The sequence below is a fragment of the Corvus kubaryi genome, unplaced genomic scaffold (assembly GCF_017639235.1).
Source record: "Corvus kubaryi isolate FWS band 111438036 unplaced genomic scaffold, C.kubaryi_AGA036_p1.0 37341, whole genome shotgun sequence".
Taxonomy (NCBI): domain Eukaryota; kingdom Metazoa; phylum Chordata; class Aves; order Passeriformes; family Corvidae; genus Corvus; species Corvus kubaryi.
This window is the reverse complement of record NW_024581112.1, coordinates 4,826,433-4,847,874: the sequence shown is the minus strand read 5'-3', so window position 1 is coordinate 4,847,874 and position 21,442 is coordinate 4,826,433. Positions and strand designations below refer to the sequence as shown.

The window sequence follows — 21,442 nt, the reverse complement described above, 5'->3', positions numbered from 1 at the left end:
AAATCCCCAAACATAAAATGATACCTATGTATGCCTGAGCTCTATTGGGAGCAAAACTGGCAGTGCTGATTCCATATCCTCTCTTCACTTCCTTAAGAGGATTAAAAGGCAGATGGAATTTTATGTTCAGAGACTGTTGCAGCACCTTGAGTGTGTAGAATCTAGACGTGCTCACTAACACAAAATTCCCTGTTTTTTTTCCCTGTGCTAACTTGTCATGCAGTGCTGGTATAAGTGATTTGGGGGTGGTGGGGGGGAAGTGTCACAAACTAATTATGAGTTGAATCCCTCAAGATCTGTACTGACTGCTTGGTGTTTGGCTCAACAAAAGCCAGGGAAGTTTGCCACTGCACAATAAAATAAAATTCTAAAAAACCCAGCATGACCACCAACCCAAACTTATGTATGGGGAAAGATGAGATGGTAATTTTTTTTCCTTCAGTAAATACAGGAAGTTGTTAGCAACACTTTTGATTTTAAAATGAGCAAAATTAGACAGACCTTGTTTGCTGAATGTTTCTTTTAATCTATTTGGCATATACTCAAAAGCTAATTTGAGAAAATTGCCAGCACTATTTTGGAAGACATGTCTGTCCAAAGCTAAGAATGCTGTGAAACACAAAGGAGACTGGCTGCTTTCAAACTGCTGTAAAATCTTTGTGTCTTTTTTCTTTGTCTGCTTATTTGTTTATTTTAATCATAATTTCAGTCAATGCAATTCATCTAGTCAGTAGACTGTATAGACACAAATAAGATGGTGTGTTATTAGTTAAAATGTTTCTAATTGGAAGTCGTAGATTTTTCTTGTCTCATTTATCAAGGAAATCAATGATTTGGACCTTATTTTTCTTGGTCAGATTCTCAAACAGATTAATGGTTATGAATTAATTTTGAAACCTTTTTGCAGATGTTTGTTTAATACTCAAGCTTCAGAAAACGTGAGTGAGTAGTAATTTTTAAGATCTGTACTTGGAAAGTCAGGACCTGATGTAACTAAATATAACTGTAACCACAGATGGAATTGTTCCCGTGCATTTAACTTTGCATTGGAATAATTAATCTTATGGGTCCCGAAATGCAACTCCAACTGCCTAAGACAACAGGGTGACAAATCTAGTTTCCATGTATCTTTCCCATTCTCACAGTATGGCTAATTAGTACTTGGAGCCATGCTATTTCTTCTGAAAGCCCAGGAACAGAAAAATCCTTTCCAGTTAAGCATGAAATTAAAGCACTTGAGGAAAAATTAGAAGTTAAAATGTCAGGGAATTGTTTTTCTCCAAAAGTCCTCTGGAGGAAAAAAAGGAGGTTCAGTGGTGTTCTGAATACAATGGATATTTTGAAGTAAATGTGAGGGATTGATTTTTGTTTGTTTGTTTCCAATAGAGAACAAACATTCATTAATTTCAATTCAATATTGCTCTTGTTGAGGCTTTTTCCTGGTAGTCAAGAAAATCCTGAATTAAAAGTAGGAACCATAGTGAATAGATTCTATAGAAGGATGAAATTGATTGTAGTATTCTTAATACTTTATTGAGTTTATTGATCACTTACTATTATCTTTTCCTTGCTGTTCACATCCCCACGCTTTTAATCCCTTCACTAGTATTTATAAGGGATTATTACCAAGTACCTCAATCATACATAAATAATACTTAGAAAAAGTGGCTTAAGCTGAATTCCCAATGGTTGATCAATTTTTCTTGCCTCCAGCTTTCACATCTTAAGTTAAAAGAGTCCTGTTTAATGTCTGTGAAGATAGTTATTGATTATAATATATCACCAGACTGACACAAATGTAAGAGATCCTTCTGTAAGTATGGAAATTTACTGCAGATACTCTAATAGGAGCATTTGGTATTATGACATTTTGAACACTATATCATGTGGGAATTTACCTTTCAGGCCATGGCTTGGATGTAGGCTGAAATTCTACACATCTAACCAAAATTTTGGGTAGCATCTAGAAACGGTCAGGAAGCCATGGCAGAGCAGAAAGTACAAGTGTTTAGGTCTGGAGGAGTTTTCCCATAGTGGTACTTTCTTTTCAAAACAAGTGTAATAATTATCCATGTGAACAGAAGACTTCCTAGCTGCTCTTCACTCATGGAAGACAAGGATCCAGATTGCTAGCAGTTTACTGGAATATTTATAGAACGACACTGACTGAAATAAGGTAAAACACAGAGAGTGGACGTGTTAAAGTGTTGAAATCACTTTCATGTTTTGTACTTTGCAAGTTAGCCTGAATAGCATGTTTATTAGAAAAGAATTCACTTAATCTTTGAAAAGTCCTTACTTCCAGCCTGTGAGCAATCTTGCAGTTGATGGAGAAAATGAGCACCTAATTGAATCACAGCAGAACAAAGCATTTCCCCCCCTGCTATTTCATTTAACTCCTTACTGGCAATCCATCAGTCTCTTCATGTGACAGATGGGCATGTCAGTGTCTTGCTTTGTGAGGTGAAGGAGTAAAACTGGCATTTGCCTCTCATCTTTACAGCGTACAAAGTGGGGGTGACAGCACTTGGAAGAAGTTTTTGCAAATGGTAATATATTGTCAAGCAGCAGAAGCACACATTTGCAGATAACATGTTAAAGTTGGTGTTAACGCATGCACAGCTTTTTGAATGGCGGGTGCTAGTAAGTGCTAGAATTAGTACTTGTGGGTTTGTGAAACAGTCTTTGCCAGGTGATTCTGTAATTAGTGTAGATGTAGTTTTAAGTGCTGTTTCACGTTTGTTTCAAGTAAAAATTACTTCTTTATTCTCAAAAGAGTTTATTTGGGTGACACAGAAATGAAGTTTAAGTATTGCAATTTAAGACCTTTCCACTTGAAATAGAATGTGCACACAGCTGTTGCATTCATTTCCACATACCTGTTTAATACTTGGATATAGTTGTAGCAAGTAGTTGTATTTTGTGTGCTGTAATGCAAGGCCTGGCTGTTGCTCTCTAGTCTGTTTTTCATACACAGTGTTCACAGAAATATACAATATGTCCAAGAACACCTCATTCTCTCCAGCTGATGCTTGATGTTGGCTTCTGTTGAAGCTAGATCCTCCTAGAGTTCATGCAGTTCTGCTGAGGGCTAGGAGGTCTCTGTATAAATGTCCTGGAAATACTTGATTTTTATTCAGGGCTAACTGATCCATTCATTTAACTTTTCAGGCACTGACCATTATGTACTCAACTGGACAACAGGCTAGGTGATGGAAGTGCAAGTGTACTTCCATATTCTGCTTCCCCTCCATTTCTGTCTGAGGAAAGGGATTGGCAACCTGTAACCATATAAAAAGTGGACTTGGAGATTTTTCTTCTTATTTTCTCACATTTTTTGTATTATAAAAAACGGCAAGTCAGTCTCATTGTAATCTGTGCTTTCTTTCATCCAAATTTGCAAAATTGCTTAAGAAAATAGAGTTGTGCCCCAGTGTACATTTGAAATGTGATTTAAAATGCAAACTGAAAAGTTGTGACGAAGAAACTGCCTGATACAATGCAAGGAAAGTGCTTACCCTTCAGACCCGTAAATACTTTGAGAAGTCTCAAGTAAAGCTAGCTAAATATTTGCATACATTTTCCAGGTCTGAGATTTTAATCTCTTTGCCTAAAAGGATGTTATTTAGAAAATCAGAAATGTGTATTTTAAGTTTTCATGAGACCAAGCTTGTGAACCTTTATATCAAGGAGTTAGCTGTGGATATATGGAAATTAGAATAGACAAGAGAGTTCAACAGCTGACATTCTTTTTCTGTGGCTATTTGAATTGACTACATAGCAGTCTTGGAGTAATTGAGAATTATACTGGTAACACCTTAACATCTGTTCCTCCATGTGTATAAATAGATTTGTTATTCACCAGGAATGCATCTTCCCATGTGAATATCTGTCCTGGAGAAACAATCATGTTCTTTGTTTTGCTCTGTCTATAAACCCCCTGGATGTGTGTTTAACTCATCAGGTATATGTGAAGCTAAGCCTTTCTTAAGGCAGATGTCAGAGCAAGTAGAGAAGAGTTAAGAGGATATAGCGAGGGAGAAGTTTTGCCTACAGGACCTGTGTGTCACTGTCATTGCTATTTTTCCAGTGAACCTGATTTGCCACTACTCTGCTACATGATATTGAAATCCTGAAATCATCAGATGTGGTTCTCTCATTATTGACAGCATGGAAACATTGAAACAGTCTGCAGAAACTATCAGAGAGATTGTAAAGTAATCATTCCTGAATGCATACCTTCCTATCTATAATGCTTGTGAACTTTGGTTGTCTTACTACAGCAGCTGTCATTAATGTTTGTCTTGTCAATTTCTGTATATTGCTACTTTCTATATTATTAACATTTTTGTATGTTTTAATTCATTCTTGTGCATATGTCCACACTTAAAATACTAGAACTATGTAGTTAAATCCATTTGAGTTTGACTAAAAGATCTTTTCCTGTTTCAGGGAAAGGTAAGATTAAAAGCTAACTCTGCTAAACCTTTGAAATAAATGTTCTGTTTTCTAGGACATCTAATATTTTATTTGAAATAACTCTACTGTCTAATTTAGGTGTAATTTTTGCTTTGTGTGTGTGAAAACTTGCTGAAATTGAAAGTTGCTGGAAGTAGTAAACTGCAACTAAATTTGCATTTTTATGAAACATTTTGCAATATTGTCACTTAATGAAAACAAAAAAGCAAACTTCTTTTTTCTTGTATGTAAATTGAATGAAATTACAAGTTGAAGAAACAGCCTTAAAGGAATGAATAACATTTTGCAAGTATTTCTTTTTAGTAATTTTCAAGTTGTCTTATACCTTTGCATATGTGTGGGATTTGTCTGACAGTAGCCTTCAGTCTACATAAACATTGAAAAATAGTGTAATTGATTTTTTAAATTACATTTCATTATTTTAGGATAAAAGATCTTGCAGACGCTCTAGAAGAAGGAGGTTGTGATCTTGAAACTGTGAGAAACATCATTCAAGGAAGGCAATTGCCTGCTGATCTAAGGGCCAAAGTCTGGAAGGTAAGTATGAGCTTATATCAAGAAGCAGGAAATACTTGAAGTTGTGTTTGATTTAAGATAAAAGATTTAGTTGCCAGGCATCTCTACAGAAGAGATGTAGTACTGAAATTTTAATATGCATCTGTGTTGATTCAATTTAAGAATAGTTACCTTTATTTTAAATAACTGAGTTCAGTAACTGAACAACTACAAAAAGACACTAAAATGTTTAGGGGGCTTTCTATTTTTGTTTTCAGATTGCACTTAATGTTGTAGGAAAGGGGGACAGCCTAGCATCCTGGGATGGCTCCTTAGACCTACCTGAGCAGAGTATAATTCATAAGGATTGCCAAGAGCTAATTGGTAAGTTCTGTTATATTTAGATCATCAGTTTGAAAACTTCTGTGTTCTCAGTTGTCTTAGGACTTTATTTCAATTAAATCATCGGATCATTTACATTTTGGGGGAAGCTTTGAGGAGGAAGATGAAAGAGCAGATAAAAATCAGTAAGAAACTGTAAGAAAACAATAGTATCCTACCTGTACACAAGCTGTGGGGTGGGCAACATCATGGAAATTTGAAGCATTAGCTTGTAAGTAATAGCTTGCATAGTCAGAAAGCATGTTGAGTTGAAAAAATTGTAATTGTTTTCCAAACTCCCATCTTTTAAAGCAGACATTCTTTGCATAGTGTCCTTCAGGTTTTTAATGGTGGAAGACCTGGTTCTTAATCTGAAAACCTGGTCTAGCACAAAAATGCATTTAACATGTGAGAGAAGAAAACATTTTGGACTTCAAAAATTACTTTAAAGAAAGATACTTTTTAATAGCGTTTTCAGGGAAAAGGAAAGGCTGTGTTTGTGAAAGCAAGGTGCTGCCAGAACATAGGAAACAATACTCCTGTATGTCTGTAAGGAGCTGCCACAGGAGCTGTTTGGCAGCTCATCATAGAACTGGTCAAATCCCTGACATGTTGCAACAGCATTGATATCAGTGATCACTTGATGGAATCAATGCTAACTCAGAAATTAGGATACTTCTCACAACTTCACTAAGAGAACCTTCTATTTTATTACCTATCACACTTTATTTATTCTTGCACAATTGAAAGTTAAGGCAGAGAGTGGAGTTGCTGCATGCATGCATACCTACCATTTCTGAAATGCAGTTCTACACTTTCTAGCCCTAAAGTCTAGTAGGACTTATTTTCCTTCTCTCTGTCCTGTAAAGGAAAGAGATGGGGGTGGAATTTTCACTCTATTAATAATAATTGATATTATTAATTAAATAAAAATTATTGAATCGCGGTGTCTCTTCAGGATGATGCAAAATGTCCCGATTATATTGGTAACATACAAAATTAAACACTTCAATGTTTGATAGTTCTTTTTATGTATTTATTGGCAAATATTTTGTGATATGTAACGATATTAGACTCATAAAGGGAACAAATGTACAGTTACTTCAGAAGGAAGCTTATATAGAGACTTCAATTTTGTGTTGGATTAAATGTCTCTATTTCAATGTTTTAGCAAAGCAAGTAGTCTCCAAATTTAAAGTAAATCTTCAGATGGTATGTGAGTTTTATGTACTGTTTCATTATTCTGAGAGGTAGAGAAAAGGAATGCCAGATATTGACTGGCTTTGATGGGAAAGTATTAAGGACTTGCATAATAAAAAAAATTATTAACAGTAATGAGACTCATGGGCTTACTGTAACTGAGGGAGAAAGATGTTTGCTAGAAATTCAATGCAACTGTTAATATAGTGTGTACATATCTCTTTCCCCCATCCTGGACATAAAAAAATGTGATTTATAAGTTTATGCTAAAATTTAAGTCTGTAAGCCTAGCTGATCTCTAACTTCTGATTTGGATAAATTTGCATGTCAGTGAGCTTTTGAAGAATTGAAGGTGTGTATTGTGGGTTGGTCTTTGTTGAAATTCAAATGAATTTGTTGTAGAGTTGAGCCTAAGTTATGGACTGAGCACGTTGAATAGGAATAGAAGAGGAGCATTCTGTGCATTAAAAGAATGTACCTCCTCCTTTAATATAGATCCCGGAAACCCCAAACTTTCATCCTGTTGTTGCATTATTTAAATGATATTTAAATGCCTTACTCTACTGGGTTTATAAAATCACTTGTATATTGATAACTTTTTGAATGCCTTTCTGTAAGAATTTAATCCAAATTGCCAGTTTTTTATTTGTCTGGCTTTGTTGGTTTTTTCCCTGATCAGTCCCTATTGGTACAATTGTGCTATGAAATAATCTCATCCAATTTCTTTGAAAAGCCTTTAACACAGTTTATGTTACTGTGCCTATTTCAGACCAGTTGTCAGTGCCAGAAGAAGAGAAGTCAGTATTAATTTTGGATATTGAGTCTATTATTACTTTTTATTGTAAATCACGCAATGTTAAATACAGTTCTTGCCTTGGCTGGATACATCTGCTCAAACCTCTGGTGCACCTTCATTTGCCCCGCAGTGATTTGTACAACTGCTTCTATGCTATCATGAATAAATTCATTCCAAGGTAAAACTCTTAATTTCCATATGCACTGTGTTTATTGGCATGAGAAGTACTCTCTGACAGATGTGCATGTTGGTTTTGGTTAGAGTAGCACTGTTTGTAGCAATGTTGCCAGATTCTTTCATATGATAATAAATTTCAATAGCTGTTGGTTTGTAATCCAGGAGATGATTGGCTTGGTTTAAGATGCAAAGACTTAGTGTGTGACTGATGTAGATTCAATATACCTTTTAAAGAACTTTTAAATCCTTTCATGCAATATAAAAAATACTTGTTTATGAACTAATTCACAGAGGTTATGTAAAAGTGTTTTTTTGTTTCCTCTCCTAGCATTTTTGGTATCTAAAATACTTCTATCCCTTCAGAAACAGTAATTCATAAGCACTAATTAAGTCTCAAAATCTCTTTAGAAGTAGTTGATATTTTCCCTATATTCTATTGAGTTGGGACTGAACTTTTTTTTTTTTTAAGTTGCTAGATATTTCTAATGAAAAATACTAAATTTGAGCTTTTTATGCTGTTATGTAGGTGCTCTCACTGAAATAAGTTTTTATGTATGTTGGAGCACCATGACACCTCAGCAAGAAGGATGGTCTGTAATTAAAGATCTTAGTCTGATTGCCTGGAGAGGAGATTCCAGCCTGGCTGATGGGTGTGTGCCCAAAATATTAAAAGTGCATGTTTGCTGTAGTGGCAGGAAGCGTTTATCAGTCCTGTCACTTGACTCAGCTCGTGCCTCTTTCCGCTCTGAAACACTCTTGGGCTCTGTGAACTGTTTGGCGACAGTGGCGTTAGGTCACATAACTCCTGTGCTTTCAGCTGTAGAAGGCTGGCAGAGTATCTGGCATTTGAGCTTCTCTGTAGGAATCTAGGTGGTGTTTCAATGAGATACAGACTGTTTCCTGGTTTTTTTCTCTTCAGTGGGAGAATGAAAGACATAGAAAGGCAATTTATGGTAGAACAGCAAATCTCTGCTCCATTGGTACCACGCTTGCATTGTTTTGAGATTTAGATCTGTTTTAAATACTTCTGTATTATATAATACCATGAAGTATTGACAGTATCTCATTTTCTCTGCTGCCGTGTTAATTTAGTGAGAGTTTCAGTGTTTGTGGGGTTTTTGTTGGTTTGATTTTGGTTGGTTGGTTTTTTTGACTCTTCTTGATCAGTCCCTGTGAATTAAAAGAGCAATGTACTGGAAATCACAGATAGTAAAGAATTGCTACTGTAAGTCTGAAAACTGCAATATTACAAGGGTGTTTATTATTTTCACTGCTACTCTTCAGGGATTGTTTTATGAAGGGAAGACCCTTTCATCTGTTTAGACTGCTGCTTCAGTACCATGAACCTGAACTCTGCTCCTTTCTTGATACCAAGAAGATGACTCCAGATTCATATGCACTCAACTGGGTAATAAAGTGAAAGTAGGGAAACATAATGAAAAATAAATTTCTGTTAAAATTTAAGTACATATTGCCAGCTTATGGAAGAGTAGTACAAGTGATTAGAACTGCATATATTAAAATAAATTGCATGTTTTAATATAGTGCGGGCTTTTTGTCTTTAATTGTTTAACATAAGGTATGAGGTCTTGTTAATGTCAAATGTTTATTGTGGTGGGTGAGTACTTTTTTGAGCCACTGATGTTAGGAACTTCTTGGAGTAAGGAAGAATGAGAGCAGCTGACGTACTCAAAAAGCAAGAAGCCCTGATGTTAGTTTTGATTGTGGGCAGCTGTATGTTGTAGATATGGATAAACATCAGTCTCACAAGTCTCTTAAAGCTGAAGTATGAATTGTTTTAAAAACCTCCCTGCTAAGGCATATATGTATGTCTTTTAGAATTTAGGCACATATATTTTACAACTGTTAAAGCATTAGTCGTTTCTCTTCAAAACTACCTCAAATTGTGGGTAGTTACAAAGATATTTACCTCAATCATTTTTCATAAAGTTTGTGTAGTGGGACTACAACAAAACCCTTGTTTCAGTGCTACTTAGCATATGCAATACAAAATCATGATACTGTGCTTGCACAGGCAAAGTCTGTAATTTAATAAAGAAGACTTTGATGTATGAACCCTTCTAGGTTCTTTCATACTCATTGGCTATGTAAAATCTTTTTCAACTTTGTGTATTTTCAGTTAAGGAAGACTGAAACGAATTACTGAACTGTGGGGTCTGTATTTGGTTTTTTGGTTTTTTTACTTAAGGCTGCTGTCAATTTTAGAATAAAAATGTGTCTAGGAAAAATTTTCATATCCTCCAAATCTGCCTTTTGCCAGTCATGAGCCTTCAAAAGAGAAATCAGGTTGTTTTTTTTTTTGCTGCTCCGTTTCCATTTTTTAGTAGAATTTTCCGTAGTAAATATGAAGTTCTTTGAAGCTGTTTATTAGAATTTTGGTGCCTAATTAGAAAAAGAATCTTCTCTCTGAAAGGTGGTAGTGAAGTAAGCTGGTGTAGCTGCCAGTCCTCAATGCTGTGCTTCCTGGTGTACAATTTAAGGAAAAAATCTTTAGATTCATTTTATATAATGAGATTACAGTAAAATTCCCTGTTTCGTGTGTGAAAAAACTCAGTCTATATAGGTGTGTTATTAATACATAGAAATATATAAGCAACATACAGAGACCTGCCATTGACATCTTGTTCATGGATGTTTTGTCTTCGGTTGCATTTGAGTCAGAATTGAATAGATCTTTTTATCTTTTGTTATAAAACTATACTAGGAAGTGTTGAAATATTCCATGATAGTGTTTAAAAACAGATGCTAAGGTTTTGAAAGCTGTAGCTGTGTTGATACAGAATTAGTGTGCATCAGTAAGACCCCAATTAAGTCAGGTGGTATGCATTTGAGTTAGGTATGACTGTAAATGTTATCTGGCATGTATGGAAAGAAGTTTCTACCTTTTATCTTCTTTGAACTTTGCATATCAGAGAGGATGTATTTTCAAGTGGGAACATGGGAACAGGCAAAGAGTTTCTTAAATGGTAATGAAAATTTTCTGATGCTTGCAAATGTTTAATTACTCAGTCATAAGGAATCATAATGTAATGCTAAGTAAGTGATGTTGTCAAACTAATGTGCAACCATGTTCAATTAGCCCAATTCTACTGTGGAAAATAAAAATAATTATGTTTGCAGGAGCCTTTCAAAGCCCTAATTACTATGCTATTTGAGTAAATATATTCTCTTATGATTGTCTTGTTGGTATAATTGGTATTTAGCAGTGGCTGTGAGCTAAACAGTATTCCAGCTTGTTTGTGTTATCTGTGGTTGAATTTGCAAGGCTGGCAGTGTACAGCCAACTTTGCCTTCACAATAGGTATATTTATTCACAGATAATCTGTAGTATTGTGCCCTATTTCCATAAAAATCGGTTTAAAGGTTAGAACCATCCTTCAATACACTGTGCAGATGTAGGTTTTTATCATAATTTTGTTAGGTTTATTTTCTTTTAGATATCTTTTATCTCTGTTGTAAATGTATTCCTGTTAAGATTGTTCCTCGTAATTGCTTTTTCTCACATTATTTTCCAATTTTTTAGCTTGGAAGCCTCTTCTCATACTACTGTTCAGCTGAAGTCACTCAGGCAATATGGGATGGATATCTACAACAAGCAGATCCATTCTTTATTTATTTCTTAATGTTGATCATCCTTGTCAATGCAAAGTAAGTGTATAGTTAATTCTTTGGAACATTCTTTACTGACACTGTTTTAATCCAGGCTTGTTTCATTTTGGTTTTACTGACTTAATGTATGCCTGTGACTTTACTGTTTTCAGAGACGTTATCTTAGCACAAGAATCAGATAAAGAAGAAATGATAAGTAAGTACTTCTCTTACATAGCTGCTAGTGAAATTACTGTATACTGTAGTCCCCATTTATGACTATTTTTAATGGCTAAAATGCTAGATTGTTTATTTCCATGTGATTTTTCTCACTAGTGAATCCCTTCACCCACTAATTCTTTTCTTACTGTTCTTCTGCTGCCTTGTCCTGGACCATCTTTCTGTGTTTCCTTTTAGTGCTCCCACATGTAGCTTTATACTTCAGTTTGAAGTACTTGAAACAATCATCTTGTTTCTAAGCCCAAAGCAACAGCTTCATTAAAGCTACTGCACTTACTGCATTTTCTGGGTTATCTTCATATGCACTTGATTTGAGCCTAAGTCATTGTTTTTATAGAAAATGCATTAAATTTCAGTGAAAAATGTAAATAACTCTTGCCTTTGTATATTTTTTTTACATACATAATACACTGTAATTAATAATCTCTAGTAGTTCAAAGTGAGTGTGCTTGGAATTTTGTCTTTACCATATACTGCAGAACTACACCCTTGCATTATCCTGGACATAGAACAGTGCTGCTGATTAAGTACTCATTTGAAAGGATTTTCATGGTCAGAGCTCTTTAGAAAAAGTAGCTGACTTAGAATTAGAACTGAAACTATACAGAACTAAAACTATACAGAAGTAAGAATGTGGTAAAAAATAATTTGCATAAAAGGTTTGAGTTTCTAGCAAAAAGCCTGGGTTTTCTATGGATAAGGAATATTTCATGTATCTGCTATTTTCATCTGGCGAGTGGATCAATATTCATGTTTACTCAATACACTAGATTGTTATGCCTTATTAAAAATGAGTTCTTTTGTGATTTAGAATGATCTATGTTGCTTTATTTCTCTGTCTGAAATAGTGTTGCATTTATGTTGTTTGTCTGTCTCAGAATTCTTAGAAACATCACCAGCCAATCTTGATTTAGAGGATATAGAAGATCTCTTCTCTTTGGCACAATATTACTGTAGCAAAACTCCAGCTTCTTTCAGGAAGGTAATAACAGTAATTTTGAAATTCTCTTTTTGGTGAGTGTTTAAGCTCCTGCTGACAGTAACTTTGAATATTTCATTGCGATGTTCTTTTTTTAAACAATTTTTTCATGTTGTTGCTCTGGTGGTATTTACTGTTAGGGTCTTTGAAAATAATGTTAAGTGAAATATGTTAGAGAGAAGCTTTCCTGCAATATTCTCACTTCATGACTGATAACCTCATTTTCTAAACGAGGTTATTGTAAGAACTGATGAAGCTAAACTTCATATTGACACAATTGAATTGTAGTACACTGCACAGCAGTGCTACCTGTAATTGCAATAACAAAGAGGAAAAAGTTACTTACTGTAGATGTCTATTATCACCTGCACTGTTTTTGCAGCTCTTCCCTACTCACGATATCTGACTTAGTGAATGAATGAATGAAATGAAGGTATTTGATAGCCATTGCCTTTGGCGTGTATGTACTTCCTCTGATGTGTGTAGACAGGAATAGGAGGGTTTTTGTTGGGAAAAAACAAAACAAAGAACTAAAAACCAAATACCAGAGGCACTGCATCATGTTGGCATGGTCAAAGTGGTGGACAAGCTGTGTTTGTAATGGAAGTGCTGACCTTGCCATGATTTTCAGAAAGAATTTCAGTTGATCAAAATGCGGGTAGGATACGCATGTGTGGAACTTAATATTTGTGACTTAGCGGATATAGTTTTATTTTAAACTTTCACCCATAAAGACAATGGCTTCAGTTAATTTTTTTTTTTCCTTGCTTTATTAGGACAACCACAGTCTTTTTGGCAGCAGCTTGCTGGGCCTCAAAGATGATGACACAGACTTGAGCCAGGCTCTCTGTCTAGCAGTTTCTGTGTCCGAGATTCTGCAAGCAAATCAGCAACAAGGAGTCAGTATACTGAATTAACCTTCCCCCTCAGTTTTATAGAAAAGAATCACTAACCATTAGTTTTAAATGCTAACAGCACAAATGAGTATTTGCTGTTTCAGGAGAGATATTTTTGTCTTAAAAGTTTTCTCCCTTGTAAATGATCTTCTGTCTTCAATGCATTTGTGCTGTAGCAAGGAGCATAGGGGAGCTTAAGATAGCTGATTTGAATTTGAGGAGTGTGAGCTTGAAGCAATATCTCACTGATTTAAATTCCTTTCCAAATGTAGCTACTGTAGAGGAAAATTCAAAACTCACTACTCAGTACCTTTGAAAAGAATGCTGCTAAGGAATATCTATCTTTTGTCAATGAAAGGTTTAAATGAAAAAAAGAAAATGGATTAAACCTATTTCAGTAGAAGTTAATTGCAGACACAGATGCAGGGACTTCACTAGAAATATTTAAGACCCATATATGGATCATAATGTAGTTAGATTACGGTGTTTCTTACACTACTGACTTCATGTAGCAGTTTCCAGGCCCCAGTTTTGTCATGCATAGTTTGTTTGGGTTTTTTCCTCGTCCAAGTAAAGTTAAGCATATTTATATCCTTTCCAAGTTGGTGGGATGTAAAGCTATCCTTATATGCTGTGCTGATTAGTAGTGGATTCTTGGATTGTCTCATTCCTGCTATGTTTCCTCGCAGTAGAAATTACATAATTGTACTTGGATGATCCTTTCCAATGCACAAGCTGATGTATTAATGGAAAGCTGATACTAGAATACTATTGGTGATCTGGTAACTGTAGACAAAGTTCACATTAATCAAATGCAGTAAGATTTTTTTAATAGCTCTTAGCCCTCTCAAGCAATTCCTGTAGTATTGGAATTAGTATTAGAATGTAATTGAATTCTGTCAGTAGTTATGCAATTTTAAAATTTAAGAATTTCTCTTTCAGGAAGGAGTGAGATTCTTTGTGGTGGATTGTCGTCCTGCAGAGCAATACAATGCTGGGCATTTATCAACAGCATTTCATTTAGACTCAGATTTGGTTTGTATGCTCTTTGTTTCTATATTTGCATGCTAAGTGAGATAGAAGGGGAGAGAAAGGTCTGTCTTGAAAAATAAAGTATCCTTTCTTCAGGCTCTAGTCTGTGAACTGCAGTGTCTAGCTATGTGATGATAAGGTTTCAAAAACTAGCTTCTCTAAAGGAGATGGTAGAACCATCATTTTACTGAGAAGTTTAGTCCATAATGATATTAGAATTTGGGATTCCAGATTTCCTGTTCTTTGGTTAGGAATGGAAAGCCATGCAGACTAAAGACTATACATTGCTTGGAGGAGAAATCTCTTTTTAGCATCCTGATTTCCAGTGAAGGGTGTAATTAATTTTAAAAAAGAGGACTTTTTTTTCTTTGTCCCTTTTTTTTGTCTCAGCCAGTCTCCTTTTATGGGGCATATGTCTTGAAAAGGATTTGGTTGCTTCTTTAAAATTTTTGTAGTACAATATGAAAGAGAAAGTGCATTAATTTTGGCACTGAGGTGTGCTATGGATGAATAACTTCAATAAAGATTTTGTAGTTTCTATTTGATAGTGAATTCCTAATTGAACATTCAGTCATCTTTTTCTCTGTCCTTTTTTCCCCCAAAATCACTTCCATTTCAGCAGCGTATTCATCACATCTCGATTAGCCCTCAACTATTTTACTTTAAGAAGTCTATGGAAGCTGTATGGAATGATTTATATGGATATACACCATAAAAGACTTTTATACTTATAGTTAAGTTCAGTCCTGCATCTAATGTCTTTACCTCTCTAATTTGAATGATGCATTATTCAGTATTATATGCAAAAATATAATTACATAGGAGAGAAAAGGAGGCCAAGGGGCGATCTTAGTGCTTTCTATAACTATCTGAAGGAGGTTGTAGCAAGACAGGTGTTAGTCTCTTCTCCCAAAAAGGAGAAGAGGAAGTGCCTTCGTGTCGCACCAGGGGAGGTTTAGGTTAGATATTAAGAAAAATTTCTTCCCTGAAAGGGTTCTCAAGTATTGGAACAGGCTGTCCAGGGAAGGGGTTATACCATTACTGGAGGTATTTATTACTTGTAGCCACACTTGGCACCTGGGGACGTGGCTTAGTAGTGCAGAGTTGGCAGTGTGAGGTTTGTGGTTGGACTCAATGACAAGGCTCTTTTCCAACATAAATGATTCTTTTATATAGTGTGGGTTTTAACCTAGATCTAAGAACATTTAGGAAAAAACTTTCCTATGTGGGTGTTCTGCTAGCCTTAATTGAATGTTGTATTCAATGAAGTAGAAATAAGCATTATAAATTATTAAGTAGTACAAAAAGCTGATAGTATATGAAAAAGGAGTCCATGAAAACAAGTTTTAAATTAGATGTGATCAGTTCATATGTATTTAAATTGTATATTGGGATTAACTTTTGCAGTGTGTGTCAGTTGGTATGATTAGGGTCCTTCATGAACCATGGTGGATGAACATCACCAGATTCATCCTTGTTTTTAAAAGTTTAATGCTAGGAAAATATTACAGGGAAAAATCTTTGTGATAAAAAGTCATTAATGGAATTTCAGTGCATTTTATATTCTTGTATGTGCAAAGTACAGAAAAATTATTGTAAGAGGAGACAATGCGGAAAGAAAGCACTTTGGAGTCCGTCTCATTTATAGATAGAGGAAGTAGTGAGATTTAGGATCTGTGTAACAAAGCAGCAGCCTTTATGTCTAGGAAAACCCCAGTTAAAATTCAGCCTTACTTACTGATGGCTAAGTTGTGTACTTGTGACTTTGTCCTTCATCATTTGATCCACTGTAAGGGCTAGATAATGAGAGTCCCTTCTGCCCCCTTGCCCCCCAGTCCAGGTCAAAATTTCCTTATGAGTTTAAGTAAGTACCTTCCCCACAAACGCAGGTTAAAATTTTAGCTGTATTGAGAAAGTCCTTGTTTCTCCATCTCTCTCATATAGAAATTATGTTTTTGCATGTGTAGTAGGCCTTCATGTATCACAGCCTTAACTTTTTGAGAGTACAAAGAATCACAGATACCTACTTGTACTCTCAGTTGTGATTTCTTTTCCCAAATCTTGATAAGTAAATAATAAAAAGCTTAGTGGGGAGACAACAAGAGGAAGACTTTACTGGCACCTAGAAATTCTAGGTAATTTAAAGGGTTTCAAATCTCCAAAGTTTGAATGTGTTGTGCCCAAGCATGTGTAAATATGGAAACCAGTCCCACTGCTATATTACCAAATGAATGCAACATGAAAGTTGCAAAGACTTGTTCCATTATTATTTGATGCCTTCAAAAATAAGCTAATAAATGTTGTGTTTCATTCCTGGGGAGAGCAAGTGGGGTGAGGAAGTAAAGGACCATTCACAGTGTTCTTTATGTAACACGAGGTCTTGGGCAGGTTCCATGTGTGTGTGACTTGTACAGTGCTGATGTTGCCTTGTTTGTGCTCAACAAATTGTAACGATCCTCAAAGTTTGTCTCCTTTCACCACTTGTGTTACAATATCTTGGTGTCAAACAGCATTTTTTGTTTGTTCGTTCCACAGATGCTTCAAAACCCATCTGAATTTGCACAGTCTGTGAAATCCCTGTTAGAAGCACAAAAACAATCTATTGAGTCTGGCTCCATCGCTGGTGGGGAACATCTCTGCTTCATGGGAAGTGGCAGGGAAGAAGAAGATATGTATATGAACATGGTGTTAGCACATTTCTTACAGGTACAATTAACTTGCCACTGATTTAACAGCTGAAATGAAGTGTGCCTGCATGTGTTATTGATGGTAAATGGCAAAACATTTCCCCCTTAAAAAAAAATTCTTAACTGTTTTTTACATTACTGGAGTTTACAGTTTTTAGTAAACTAACGCATGTTTCATTACTGTACTTGCCAAACTTACTCCACAGGCTTTTGCTCTGATCAGAATTGTCTTTTCTGTTGCAGAAAAATAAGGAGTATGTAAGCATTGCCAAAGGAGGCTTTATGGGTAAGCTTATTAATAATGAACTTAGACTTGAAAAATCTTGACATCTTAACGCTGTTGGTATTTTTATGAGGCTTTTGCTAAAAACCATCTAAATGAATAGCAACTACTCATTTGTCGGGTTTTTGTTTTGTGTAAGTAAACACTGTGCACTTGTACATTTGTGGTTAACTCTTAGGGCTTGCCCAAATTTCTGAGTGGTGAAAAATTAATGCAGGAACTGGGGAAATTCCCTCTTTCTTCTAAATTATCATTCTTGTTGTTTTAGCCCCTGTAGATTGCAGATTCATATGAAGATGCAACTTCAGAATTTTTAATTGCTGTTATGATTTCTTAAATCAGCAGTTCATAATTCTGCAGTTGATGTTGCTGGAAATAATCAGGCTTTACAACAGTGGAGAGATCTGTGCTACTATATGAGTATAGAGGCATTTCTAGTCTGTATGTCCAGTGTTCTAAGAGCTGTCTTCCAAGATCAAAGCAGTGATTTGTTTTTAATTGCTGCTGTATTCTAACTGTTTACTAAAATAATTAGTATATTAGATAAATAGGCATTAGATAATTAGATTATCGTAATGCCGTTGTACTACTGAAAGAAAAGCCAGGGATTATTATCATGATATCTGAATTTATCTGTTTTATTAAATCATGGGGAAAAAATTGTTACTGATTAGTCTTGGGTATATACAATATTTTCATCAACAGACGAAGTCCAATGTAAATCTGAATGTTTTTTAATGGCCTTTTAACAGCCCTCCAGCAGCACTTAGCAGATATCAATGTGGAAGGACCAGAAAATGGATATGGTCACTGGATTGCTAGTACGTCAGGCTCAAGAAATAGCATAAACTCTGTTGACGTAAGTGACGTTTTGGCATAAGTGTTGTAGTGGGATGGGAGCCCTAGGTGTACTGAATTTTTTCTTCACATTCCTCATTCTATTCTGTAAAATGCATTATTGCAAGTCATGACTGTTTTCACTTGTGTGTTTAATTTCAAACTATGATCACTGTCTAGTCAGAGGTGACCTAAACATTTTTATCCTCTGGAGAGGAAGAGCTTGTAGGTAAGAACTTGCTGTAGCAAGAATACATGTAACAGAAAACTCTTTGCCTGGCTCTTATTCACTCTGGGAATAAGTTACTATGAAGTGGCATACAATTTCATGGCAAAACTCAAAATTGTATCTTTTCTCCAGCTGACATACTATGTGTAGAATTTACCTTTTGATTTGGATGCAATGTATCGTTAATAGGATTCCTTTGTCTGGATGTTCATAGCAGGGTGCTCACTAATGTAGTTTGTCAGGCTTGCTTTATGGGATCATATTTTCCTCAGTCACATATCATTGCTGTTATTTGATAGAACTCTAAAGAAATACTCAATTCTGTAATTAATGTTCTACTGAGTACCAAAAAGTAAATTACTATTTTGTAGTCTGTTTCCTTTCTTAATAAATTCATTGAGATGAAATAACATATTTTTTATATGATTAATCCTGAGAGGAGCTCCTTTTACAGGGTGATGCTCCTAATGGTTCAGGTGAGGGAAAAGGAGTGAAGTCCCTGGTGAATAAAATGACGGTTGCTTTGAAGACGAAATCTGTGAATGTGAAAGAGAAAGTTATCAGTTTTATTGAAAATACATCTACTCCAGTGGACAGGTGCGTCACATATCTCACTGTGCCTTAGCTGGGAGCATCCTAGTTCATGTGGCTGTTTTGTAAGCGTGAAAACTGGGCTGATTAGGGAAAAGTTCTCTTCCATATTCAGTTTTTAGATTTTCTGCCTCTACCCTCCTCATAATTTTATCATGATCCAGGGAGCCTACTGTGCTGCCTTAGTCCCTGTTGCCTTGAATATTTACCTAGAATTTGTCATTTAATTTCACTTCTTATAATGTGTCAATTTTGTGTTCAGTCCAAAAGTGAACAATAATTTCACTTTTATTTCAGTTCTTCCCCATCCTGACTCTAATGAAATGGATAAATTACAGCAGGATCCTGAATAGGTTTTTTGGTTGGTTGGTTTTGTTCTGTTTTGGTTTTTTTTTTACTGCTGCATCTTGTCAAATTGAGTTTAACTCTTTTAAAGATCTTGATTTTTTTCAAGTCCTGCTGTAAAGCTGCTTTTCAAACCCAGAATCTGCCTTTGGTTTTTGTGTCTTCCAATTACAACTAGGAATGAGAATGTGCAAGTACATTGAAGAACACTTTCGAATTTGGAAGTCATCATTCCAAATACTTATCTTAACTAAATGTAAGAATAACAGCTTTCATCTGTCAGAGCTTTAAATGAAAATCCTGTTGTAGTTCTTTAAATTCCAGCCTTTGAAGTTGTATGTTGAATAACAAGCTGGTATTCAAGAATCTCAGAGACCTAGCATTTATTTGATAGCAGGATTTAAAATACATGCCAAATGAAGAGTAGTTCTTAATAGTCTTGTACCTCAGATCATTCCTTCTTTTTGTGTTGGAAAATGTTTTTTTTAAATTAGTATTACTACTTTATTTCACAATTAGAGGCAAAAAATTCTTAAATAGCATTTGGTAGTAGCTTTTGCTGTGTGAAGAATTAAACTGAATTAATGTGAAGATTTAAACTGAAAGAGGGTAGATTTAGATTAGATATTAGGAAGAAAATCTTTACAGTGAGGGTGGTGAGGCACTGGCACAGGTTGCCCAGGGAAGCTGTGGATGCCCCATCCCTGGCAATGCTCAAGGCTGGGCTGGATGGGGCTTTGAGCCACATGGTCTGCTGTGAGTTGTCCCTGTGTGTGGCAGGGGGTAGAACAAGTTGGTCTCTAGGGTCCCTTCCAACCCAAGCCATTCAGTGAAATCAAGTAATGCTTACATGTAAGCCACAAGTAGCATGGGAAATGCATCTTTTAGTAGATTTTTTTGGTAAATATTTTCTTTACCTCGTTTCCAGCTTTCTTGAAGCCTTGTTTTTATTTACAAGCATCCTCCTTGAAGAAGATACATTGCCAATATAGAGAATTTCAGCTATTTATCTAGGTTTTTCCTTTACATTTTTTTTAATTCTTTTGTTCTGTCCTCTGCCCCAATGTACTGTAGAATACCTTTCAATATTTCCTGGCCAGACAGAGCAAGCCTGGAGCGGTAAGCTTGATAATTAAGCAGTCTGACTAAAACCACCTTTCTTGTATTTAGCATGGCATCACAATGTTTGTAAGCATTGGTTACACTGACAAGATTGCTTGCATATTTTGATATTAATTTGATTTTTTGGAATATATTAAGACTATTGCTTTTTACAAGCACTGGTCAAGAGACTAAAGGAAGAAAAAGGAATGTATTGGCAGTGCTTTCTTCTCTTAGTTTCTGCTTTGTTATTTCTGTTCTTTTCCTTACTATTGCTTTTTATGGAATTTTTTTTTACCTGTCATTTCCTATATACATTTTATTAGTAGCCTGTACTAGTAGAAGAGATCGGGAGCAATTACTGAACAAATTATGGCTTTAGGTTCTAACAACAGAGACTACAGATGTGAAAAGTAAACTGTTCATAAAAAAATCATCAGAACTTAGATATGGTAGGAAATCCATATGGAAATTCTGTCTGGAAGTCTCAAATTTTTATGCTTATCACATGGTGATAGAACATGCTGATAGAAACAGACATGCTCATTACTGGGAAAAGAAAAATGATAATAAGTAAATATGCTTTGCAGTTCTACCTCATCTTGTTCACGTAACTACTGCATTTCATGCAAATGTGGAGGCCCTTCACATTTGCCTCACATACACACATGCCTCACAGTGTTTTATAATTATTTCAGAAATAAAACTTGTGAATTGAGTTTATATAAAATTACTTGTGGTAATTGAAGAGCAGCTCATGCATAATCACTTTGGAACTTTGATTATACTTTAGGAATTCTGTAGCTTTTGACCTTCTTACACTGAAATGCATGAAGATTAAAGCTGGATGAATTACTGAAAATTTTAAAAGTGGGTTTTCAAGAATTTTTGACTAATTTTTCTTTCAAGTAGTTTGCACATGATTTGATCTGGGATTCACCCAAAAGCACCACAGAAAGGTGTTGTTTGTGTGAGCAAAATCAGTAGTAATGTTAACCTGGATTCTATAAAAGAGGAACAGTGGGAATGGCCCAGTGGCACATAGTATGTTTTGTTAATTTGGAAATACTAAAGATCATGGGGAT

General features: G+C 35.3%; 1 protein-coding gene across 4 annotated transcripts in view; it reads left to right on the top strand.

Moving 5' to 3' along the window:
• Nucleotides 1-21,442, top strand: part of TBC1D23 (TBC1 domain family member 23) — a 32,797-nt gene that overhangs the window by 2,067 nt on the left and 9,288 nt on the right. The window contains exons 1-15 of one of the 4 annotated variants that reach the window (XM_042031675.1): nucleotides 3,852-4,217; nucleotides 4,905-5,016; nucleotides 5,253-5,358; nucleotides 7,325-7,529; nucleotides 8,813-8,936; nucleotides 11,073-11,197; nucleotides 11,311-11,354; nucleotides 12,256-12,359; nucleotides 13,133-13,255; nucleotides 14,195-14,287; nucleotides 16,820-16,990; nucleotides 17,215-17,257; nucleotides 18,007-18,113; nucleotides 18,775-18,917; nucleotides 20,331-20,375. In XM_042031675.1, coding sequence (XP_041887609.1) covers nucleotides 4,171-4,217; nucleotides 4,905-5,016; nucleotides 5,253-5,358; nucleotides 7,325-7,529; nucleotides 8,813-8,936; nucleotides 11,073-11,197; nucleotides 11,311-11,354; nucleotides 12,256-12,359; nucleotides 13,133-13,255; nucleotides 14,195-14,287; nucleotides 16,820-16,990; nucleotides 17,215-17,257; nucleotides 18,007-18,113; nucleotides 18,775-18,917; nucleotides 20,331-20,375 — 1,592 coding nt within the window. In that variant the 5' untranslated portion in view covers nucleotides 3,852-4,170. Of the gene's footprint in view, nucleotides 1-3,851; nucleotides 4,218-4,904; nucleotides 5,017-5,252; nucleotides 5,359-7,324; nucleotides 7,530-8,812; nucleotides 8,937-11,072; nucleotides 11,198-11,310; nucleotides 11,355-12,255; nucleotides 12,360-13,132; nucleotides 13,256-14,194; nucleotides 14,288-16,819; nucleotides 16,991-17,214; nucleotides 17,258-18,006; nucleotides 18,114-18,774; nucleotides 18,918-20,330; nucleotides 20,376-21,442 lie in introns of those variants that run through there. The other 3 variants (XM_042031678.1, XM_042031676.1, XM_042031677.1) reach the window with 3 other exon arrangements.